The sequence below is a fragment of the Felis catus genome, chromosome B1 (genome assembly GCF_018350175.1).
Source record: "Felis catus isolate Fca126 chromosome B1, F.catus_Fca126_mat1.0, whole genome shotgun sequence".
NCBI classification, from domain to species: domain Eukaryota; kingdom Metazoa; phylum Chordata; class Mammalia; order Carnivora; family Felidae; genus Felis; species Felis catus.
Window position 1 is genome coordinate 191659722 of NC_058371.1, and position 9666 is coordinate 191669387.

At 44.1% G+C, this 9666-nt stretch overlaps 1 protein-coding gene across 1 annotated transcript; it reads right to left on the reverse strand.

Moving 5' to 3' along the window:
* Nucleotides 1-1423: 1423 nt before the first annotated feature.
* MED28 (mediator complex subunit 28) lies at nt 1424-9590 on the reverse strand. Its single transcript, XM_003985504.5, has 4 exons — nt 9398-9590; nt 5007-5073; nt 4222-4334; nt 1424-2742 (listed from the first exon to the last, which is right to left on the reverse strand). The coding sequence occupies exons 1-4, from the start codon at nt 9545-9547 to the stop codon at nt 2545-2547; spliced, it is 528 nt and encodes a 175-aa protein (XP_003985553.1). The 5' UTR covers nt 9548-9590; the 3' UTR covers nt 1424-2544.
* Nucleotides 9591-9666: the final 76 nt, after the last annotated feature.

Genomic DNA, 9666 nt, shown 5'->3' on the forward strand with positions numbered 1-9666 from the left:
CACACAGGGTAGGCACTTCAGGAGATGGAACAGGAAGGAAAAAAAGGAGACCCTGAAGATGTGGGTAGGTTTGTCCTTCTGGGACTGGAAAAGTAAGGGAAATCCTAGCTGATGGTTTCTTCTCACTGAAGACAGCAACTCAAGAGCGTTTTCTATGTTAATCACCAAGAGAATAAAATGATACTCATAGCTAAGATTGAAAAGTTGTATTGACAGAAAATTCTGAATTTATAATAAAGAAATGGCAATAACTGGTACTTGCATGAATTCAAAATATTTTCACTAAGCACCAAATAGAATAGTTCCCAATCTTTTCACTAAGAACCTCTTTATTACTCAAAGACTGCCTAAAACTTAAGCAGTTTATTTAGGTTTTTAATCAAGAAATCAAAGCTGTTGGGATGCCTGGGTGGGTCAGTCGGTTAAGCGTCTGATTTTGGCTCGGGTCATGATCTTACATTTCGTGTCAGGCTCTGTACTGACAGCTCAGAACCTGGAGCTTGCTTCAGATTCTGTGTCTCCCTCTCTCTCTGCCCCTCCCCCACTCATGCTCTGTCTCTCCCTCTCTCCCTCAAAAATAAACATTAAAAAAAAAAATTAAAAAGGGGCACCTGGGTGGCTCAGTCGGTTAGGCGGCCGACTTCGGCTCAGGTCATGATCTCATGGTTCATGGGTTCAAGCCCCGTGTCGCGCTCTGTGCTGACAGTTCGGAGCCTGGAGCCTGCTTCGAAATCTGTGACTCCCCCTCTCTCTGTGTCCCTTTCCCAGCTCATGCTCTGTCTCTGTCTCTTAAAAAATAAATAAATGTTAAAAAAAAAATTTTTTTTTTAATTAAAAAAAACAAAAAAGAAATCTAAAGCTGCCAATCAGAGCTTCGAATTGGCATGAAGTGACCAGGTTAACAACCCTGAGGTCATATATTGTGAGTAAAACCTTTTTTTAAAAGCTTTGTTTAACCTATACTGAGGGAATTTGTTAGCCTCAGGCTGTGTACCCCACACACGGGCACACAAACAAAAATGAGTAAAAAATATTACACATAAAAAATTAATAATAAGTGGTCCCTGTACATTCAGAGAGGAACAATGCCCACTTCTAATGAGAAGCACTGAGACAGATGCAAATCACTAACCTCCGCAAGGAGAACCATGCCAGGTTGGTAGAGACAGAGGTAGTCCTGTGTCTTGAGGGGTGAGGCAGAAAGCATTCAGTGGCTTCAAGGACCAGATGGCATCAGACCAAACAACCATGAATGGATGGGTATCAGTGTTATATAGGGAGGGCCTTCAAGGCTGAAGGAAATAAAACACTTCAGGACACTGAGTCACAGAAGTATTGCCTGTTCGGAAGACAATAGAGCATCTGTTTTGGGTAAAGAGATGTAATCTGATTAGATTGTAAACAACGAGAAAGGAAAATCTCATCCAAGGAGCACCACACACAATGCCGGTCTGTATTTCTCAACGGCAGCTCAACAGAGAATCTCACTGGCCCATGTAACCAACAAGAGGGTAAAATGTCTTCCCAAATGCTGAGATCCCATGATCTTCGAGGATGGTGAGTCGCTGAGAGTCACCTGCAGCCCATTCTCCACCCCAAGACCCCAGTCCCTTGGAATCAATGTCACTCATTAGCAAGATCCTTCCTTAATGAGAAATTCTGCTACAAAAAAAAAACAGAAACAAAAACAACACAAGCAAATAAAACTGAAAGTGAAAAGAGATAACCAACCATAGCAAGCTTTAACCTCTCATACTGCACGTATACCTCAACTGTTGTGCTGAGCACAAGGTCTACCCCCTTACTTAAAATGGATGCATCACTGCAGAACCTAACAATTTACCTACCGTATCACTGCTCTTGCTACACACCCCCACCCCAAAAGTGAAAAAACACCACACAAAATATAAACTTACCCCAAATAAAAGTCAACATCAACTTAAGGATCCTATGTATTAATACTACACTAACTTAGGATATGATAATCCTTTCAACCTATTTACAAAATACCCTCATTTTGAGAGCTCTGGAAGCCTTATGGACATTGCTGCATTAGATTCCTCTTCTTGAGGTAATTCAAAGTCTTAAAATATGCAAATTTACCTATTTTACTATATTACCATTGAGGGGTAATTGTTATAAAAGGTCTACAACCAAAATCCTCATCCTCTGATTCTCAGATCAAATCATACAAACTTTTCCCTTCATATTATATAAGCTAATCTAAAATTGGAAACACAAAAAGACTTAGTCATAAAAAAAATAACAAAGAAACATAAAAAGGAATCTGTAAGTGGCATCATATTAACAGCCTAAACTTTGCTAAAGACAAAAATTTACTTGATCTACCAAAACCATTTTATAAAGTACTCAAGAAAAGATGTTTATAAAACTAGGGGAACATTTTAGGTGAGACCATCAAACAAAAATCATCTCATTCTTTGGCAAAGAGTTCTTCCAAAATGTCACGTCCACAAGAAGTGATGTTTGTCAAAACTGTGCCTAGGCTGACTCACACCAGATCCCCTTCAGGCCCGCTTTGACTCAGCTTTGCTTCATGGGTGCAGGGATGTTAGCAGACGCCTGCTCGAGGTAGGCCAAGGAGCCCTGAGGGATTTCGGCTGGCTTTTTGTGCTGAGCGTTGATGTCCTCCAGCACCTGCTGCCAATGCCTCAGTTTTGTCAAGTGCTTCTGGACCAGAGCATCCTTCCGCTGCAATTCATTCCTTAGTTCTGAGACATCCTACAAACAAAGACGATTAAGTCAGGGCAAATTCATGAAAAATGAAAATAGTTCCTGATTAGGTAAGAGCACTAAGAAGTAAACTCAAAGAGAATCAATTCAACCTTTGTACATCCAACACTCTGCTTGGCTCCTCTATCCGAATAATACACAGCAACTCGTCTAATGGAAGATGCTGTGTAACGCTGGGAGCTTTTACTTTTCATTTTCTTTTAATAAGTAATACAGATGTTCCAATATTCCAAAGTACCAAAGGGCAGGCAGAGAAAATCAGGCTCTTTCCCAACCTGATCCCCAGGCACCCAGTATTTCTGTCCAAAGGTCACTGCTGAGAATCTGAAACATATGTTAACAACCATTTAAAAGAGTCCACACCACTATTCTATCAGTTTGGGCTGAAGTGTTAAAATCTCATCTTCAAGAGCTTTTTAAATGAATATCAGCATTGTAATTCTTTATGAAGGCCTGGCATTGAACACACCTATGTTCTTAGTCAAGTACTCAAATCAGGAAATGCTCTGACATAATAAATTATAAGAGTATCATCTTATCATTCACATTCTCATCAACTGGTATCAATTAATAAAAAGAAGGTTTTCAATTAATTCAGCAGCTTGTGGGAGTAGTTACTTCAAACAGTACCAAAAAACAATCATGTCAATGTAGTGTTTCTCATCAGGGGCATGACTGGTCTCTTGGGCAAGACAATTCTCTCTTCCACACTGCATGGGGCAGGCTTTGGCCCAACACACTAAATGCCACTGAAGCTTCCCAGTCATCATGGCAACTCCAACACATTTCCAAATGCCCCAGTTTCAAACAACTGAGATAAATGAAACCCTGAGTCTCAAGGAACCTGGGACAGAACATTTCAGTTTTGATTCCTTAAACAAAACTTGAGCCCTTCCTGTGTGTAAGGCAGCCGGGGATACACACAAATCACAGTTTCTGTCCAAAATGAACTTATCATCTATATTAATGACTTTTCAACCTTTTTCAAGCAGCAGAACCTTTTCTTTAAATTTTTTTTTTCAATGTTTTTTATTTATTTTTGGGACAGAGAGAGACAGAGCAGGGGGAGGGGCAGAGAGAGAGGGAGACACAGAATCGGAAACAGGCTCCAGGCTCCGAGCCATCAGCCCAGAGCCTGACGCGGGGCTCGAACTCACGGACTGCAAGATCGTGACCTGGCTGAAGTCGGACGCTTAACTGACTGCGCCACCCAGGCGCCCCCAGAACCTTTTCTTTAAGAGAAGTCGTCCAGCAAATGAAACTCTGTTTGAAGCCCAGCTTTCCACTTCCACCCCTGGCTCCACTACTTGCCCAACTTGTCGTGAACACTGACATCTACCAACATGTGTATTCAATCTGTAAAGCCTACTATAACTCATGGGAAAGGGTGTATCTCATTTAAAGCACAGATGGAATCCTGACCATATGTGCTCTTCCTGAAAGTTGAAGAGAAAGTTGAGTTCATACCTCTTTGATAACTTGCTCTGGTTTCTGGACAGATAACTGCAATCTTTTTTGTAGGAAAAAACATTCCGTCTGTCTTGCAATATCCAGAAATTTCTGGATACACTGATCAACACCTTATAAAAAAAGACCAAAATATTAAGAAAAACACTAGACACATATATCGTCCTCATAAATGAACAGTCAAAAATATCAAAACAGCACCTTCCCCAAGATGTAATCTGGAATTTTAATTCTGACAACAGAAATACTGACTCCCAACCCCCATGTGTTAACCAACATTAAATAGCAGATAATTTGCATTTATATAAGGTTAATGAGACCTCAGCACAACACAAAAGTTCTTCTGAGGAAAGACAATCCTGACATCCAGCAATTAGAATCATGACTTCCAGTTAAAATGTAACATGTAATATATAGTACAAAACAATCAGAAACAGTGGTTGTTTCTTGGGAAAGAACTTGGGCAAAGTCAGGGAAACACAAGAGACTTTTCTCTGTAACACCTTCAAAAAATAATCAAAACTTATTTTTTTAAAAAAACAGCACGCATTGTTGGTTATTACTGTCCTATACAATATGGACAGCACATTATAACTAGCTCATTATGAGTGTGACATGTCAGTTGATAAACTGAACAAAGAACCAGCAGTATATAGAAATGACTGCATAAATCTCATTCCCTGGAAAAGTTCTCTAAGGATACAAACAAAACCGTAAAGTGTAAAATAAGCAATCAGGAATCTTGCTGAAGGCAAGAATGTGGTCTACAAAGAGTGAATTCTTACCAGTTCTAATTTCCTCCTGATCTGTGCCATTGACATAGTCCTGACTCACAAGAGAAGCAAAGCAAGCCTGTGTGATTCAAACATATAAGAAAAAAATGTCATTCACATGTCAAAAATATTACTTCAGAGTAACAAATAACTTCTCTTGAAGTTATTCAATGAGTTGACACAGTCTGGGTTTACACATTAGCTGACAAGATATCTTGCTAATGAAATAACTTGGTAAACTAAGTCCATGAGACACATGGAGGGAGAGCCTCCAAATGAGGCAGCTGGTATTTGCAAGCATCACGACCTGGCCTCTCTCCTGCCACTCACCCCTTTCACCAGGATCCCATTCCATACCAGAGCCTGGGCCCCTGGTCCAGCTCCACTTAAAGCCCCTCCCTCTGATGCTTACATGAATTGCACCATCACCCTATTAGGGCTCAGATAAATCATTACCTCCTCAGAGAGGCCATCTCTCTCTACTCTTTTGAAATGGCTTGCTCTATCCTCATGCCCAGCTTTATTGTTTTTCACACAGTTAACTGACATCATTCCATTCTTCTAGTCCATTATCAGTTGTCCCCTGCCAGCAGGTGGGAATTTTGCATATCTTGTTCTCATACTCCTAGAGCAAGAATACTGCTCGGCACTAAGTGGGTGCTAAACCCACGTTAACTAAACACACGTTAATGACAGACGGGACAACCTAAGAGCTTGCTATCACATGGGTAAACAAGTCCGAGAGAATTTCTCTCAAGGGGCACCGATCTAGAGGAATACATGATTCAGCCAAGCACTTCTGTGCACAGGAAACCGTCAGGAAATGCATAAAGAAGGTCTATCACAGGGCAGTGGGATCAGAAAGAGAATGGGAGAGCTGGTGGGGAGCAGTGGTCAGAAAGGAAGACTCAAGGCGTCTGGGTGGCTCAGTCAGTTAAGCGTCTGACTCCTGATTTCTGCACATGTCATGATCTCGCAGTTCTAGAGATGGAGCCCCGTGGGCAGCTCTGTGCCAGCAGCACAGAGCCTGCTTGAGATTCTGTCTCCCTCTCTCTCTGTCCCTCCCCCCGCTTGTGCCTTCTTTCTCAAAATAAATAAACGGAAGGAAGGAAGGAAGGAAGGAAGGAAGGAAGGAAGGAAGGAAGGAAGGAAGGAAGAAGGGAAGGAAAGAAGGAAGGAAGGAGAGAAGGAAAGAAGGAAACCTCAGGAAAGCACAGCCCCACCAGCAGTGAGCAAAGTACACTGGTGTGAGGCAGGCATATCTGGGCCCAAATTTAGGCCATCACACACATGTGAGGGCCCTTCGGGAAGCAACAAATTCTGCTGCCAGAAGTTTCCCCTATTTGATTTATAGAGAAAAATTACAGGACTCCTCCTGGGAAATCCCTGTAACACCTCAAGAAATCCGAAAAACAAATTGCCCATTCTGTGTATTACATGGAAATATGAGCCTGTTGGATTTGGGATATGACTAGGGCACATCTGCTCTGTGAAACCTGTGGGTACTGGAAAACATCCCACCCAGGAGGCCAACCAGGCAAACCAATCAACAATGCTGCTCCCTCACAACCAGCAGGGCCACCAGGCATAGTGAAATCTGATCTCAGGAATTTTAGCTCCCTCTTCCCTCTTTAAAAAAAAAAAGGAAGAAGAAATCAGGGGCCCCTGGATGGCTCAGCTGGTTAAACATCAGACTTGGGCTCAGGTCACGATCTCATGGCTCGTGAGTTTGAGCCCCGACATGGGGTCTCTACTGTCAGCATGGAGCCTGCTTCAGATCCTCTGTCCCCCTCTCTCTCCCATGCTCTCACGCTCTCAAAAATAAACATTAAAAAAACATTAAAAATTATACATACAGGTCTTCATAGACAGGTGAGCAGTTGTATGGAGAAATGTGTGGTAGTCTATAAAAAGAATATGCTTGGGGTGCCTGGGTGGCTCAGTCGGTTGAGTGTCCGACTTCAGCTCAGGTCATGGTCTCAGAGTTCATGGGTTTGAGCCCTGCGTCTGGCTCTGTGCTGACAGCTCAGGGCCTGGAGTCTCCTTCGGATTCTGTGTCTCCCTCTCTCTCTCTCTGCCCCTCCTCCTCTCACACTGTGTGTCTGTCTCTCTCTCAAAAATAAACATTAAAAAAAGTTTAAAAATAATTTAAAAAAAAAGAATATGCTTCTTAGAAGTATGCGTAGAGAGGCACCTGGGTGGCTCAGTCAGTTGAATGTCTGTCCAACTCTTGGTTTCAGCTCAGGTCATGATCTCAGGGTTTGCGGGTTTGAGCCCTGCATCAAGCTCTGCACTGACAGCACAGAGCCTGCTTAGGATTCTCTCTCCTTCTTTCACTGCCCCTCCCCCATGTGCATGCATGCTCTCTTTCTCTCTCAAAATAAATAAACTTAAAAAAAAAAAAGTTAGAAGTATGTGTAGGATGGACAGTAGGGAGGCCCAAGTAATAGTCCTCATTTGCACAAGCCAAGGGGTTGGCTTTGGGCAAGTAATTTCTCCTCTGAGCCTCAGTTTCTCCATTCATAAAAGGAGAGGATGGTCTCCAAGACTTCCCCCCACAAGAATGCATGATCTCAACAAACTCATTACATTGTAGAGCATTTACTGAGCAACTAGAATGAGAAAGCTAGAGACCTAAAGGGAGAGCCCCCAAATAGAAACGAAAAGTGGGCAAGCAGGTGCCATGAACCACTGCAGGTTACAAAACAGAGGCCCACACAGACCACAGTGAAATGAAAAGGAAATGAAAATGTGGCCTTTGAGCAAAGTCCTGAGAAGACCAGATGGGTGATCATGCAGCAGCAGAGAGCCAGCCCAGGTCGCACCACTCACTCCCTTTCAGCTGGCTTTGTCTGAACGCCCATTTGGGTTTCACATTCCCTGGGAAGTGCCTTTGGCAGCCACACCCATGTGTGCTCTCAGAGTACCCCGGGTTTTCTTCTACCAGAGCACTGATCCCCCAACACAGCAACTGCCTGCCACTCATCTGTTTCTTCCACCCGGCTGTCTTGAGTTCCTTGATGGCAAGGACTGTTTTCTCTGCATTCTAAGCACCAAAGACAGGGCCACAACAGGCTCCTTCACTGTTTGACAAATATCCATCAAAGCTATTGCTACCTGCTGCCATTGTATTAGCACTGATGGGAGAATGAAGGACAGATCCATTGGGAAAGTGATGCGGGACTTGGGAGAAGGCAGCTGGAAACCCAAAGGGAAAACAAACAGCACATGCAGAAGGAGTCTTATGTGCCTAGAAGGAAGAGAAAATTGGAATGAAGCAGAAAGCTGAATATGCAGAGCTGGGAAGACCACAGTAACCTTTTGGCTTTAACTCAAGAGTGACAGCATTAGGACACTGGTGGTTGGCTCTGGCCAAGACATCTACAGGGCCAGTCTTTCAACAAGCTCTCATGACTGACCTCACCTCAACGCTAAATGCTGCTCTAAAGCTTACCAAACCCCTTCCTTTCTGGCTTGGTACCACTGCAAAAGCATCTCATTCTCCTCCCAGATAGGTTTGGATATCCTTCAAATCAGTTCGTTATCTCCAAACTTTTCAATGTACACTCCCCAGTAAAAACATTTTTGCCCATGCAGCCCCAGTAACACAGTCATTTACAAACCATATTCATGTTCTACTCTGCTATTACACATAGTATAAAACTCACACGACTAGGATTTAAAATGTGGGAAAGGGGCCTGCACTTATAAGTTATTTGATTTCCGCACAATAATGGCTCATCTTTCACTTTAGGGACCACTGGAAACCATCTTATTTTTAAGCACTAACTTATTTTTACTTCTCCTTTGTCTACTACCACTCCCCATTTTCCAACTTCTAGAGCAGAACTCGGTTTGGGTCATCCCTGCCTCCCTCGTCCCTAACCCCCAGCTTTCCTTCTCCCGCCGCCTCTCCTAGTACCAACTTCCACACAGCAACTTTTACGTAAGTCCATTTCATCTCCAAGAGTCCATTACTTCAGGGCCGTTTAAGGGTGCAGCCCAGCGGAAAGGAACAGGACGTAGCAGTGTGTCGTTACCCTTCGTAGATCCACCAGTACCCTACACGCAGGGATGCGGGGAAGAGCGCTCAGGGATGGGGCCAAGAAAGAGTAAAACGGGAACCACCGACTGGGAACCTAGAAGGGTCCAAGGCTGGGGGTGGGCAAACTTGAAGTCCACGTGCTTCCAGAAACAAAGTCTAGGTCTCCGCCAGCAGACCTGCGCACACTTCCGGCCACCACTCAAAGTGGAGATTAAAGCAAGTAACTTACGTTCTCTGAGCCTCTTCCCCGGTCTGGAAACCTGTCGCGAGCATCACTGAAAGGGGCAAACTGCGCAGGTGCAGCTTAGGTTTCAGGTAAGAAAGGAGGCTGGGAACGGACGCCGCAGTCTCATCTTACCTCAAAAGAGGACTCCAACTCGTCCACCAACGTACTGTTAGAAGTTCTCGGAGGGCCTGGCGCTGCCTGAAGAAGCGAAGCCTGGCCCCTGGAGTCTCCGGGATGTCCAGGCGGCTGTCCGGAGAACATACCTCCCAGCGGCGCCGCCATTTCTGAAAGGTGGGCAAGAGGCCCACTGCGGCTGCGCAGGAGCTGGCGCTCGCGGGTCACGGGGCACGCACGGTCACGTGACACCGCAGGCCGCCGCGGGCTTCTGTCGAGCTCCAGGG

Bases quoted from the DNA above. Each gene is read 5' to 3' on its own strand.
- MED28 (XM_003985504.5), bottom strand. From the start codon at position 9,547: ATGGCGGCGCCGCTGGGAGGTATGTTCTCCGGACAGCCGCCTGGACAT. The intron at 4,335-5,006 runs GTAAGAATTCAC...TTTTTTTATAAG, and splicing joins TCAGGAGGAAATTAGAACTG to GTGTTGATCAGTGTATCCAG. The intron at 2,743-4,221 runs GTATGAACTCAA...CTTTGTTTGTAG, and splicing joins CAGAGCAAGTTATCAAAGAG to GATGTCTCAGAACTAAGGAA.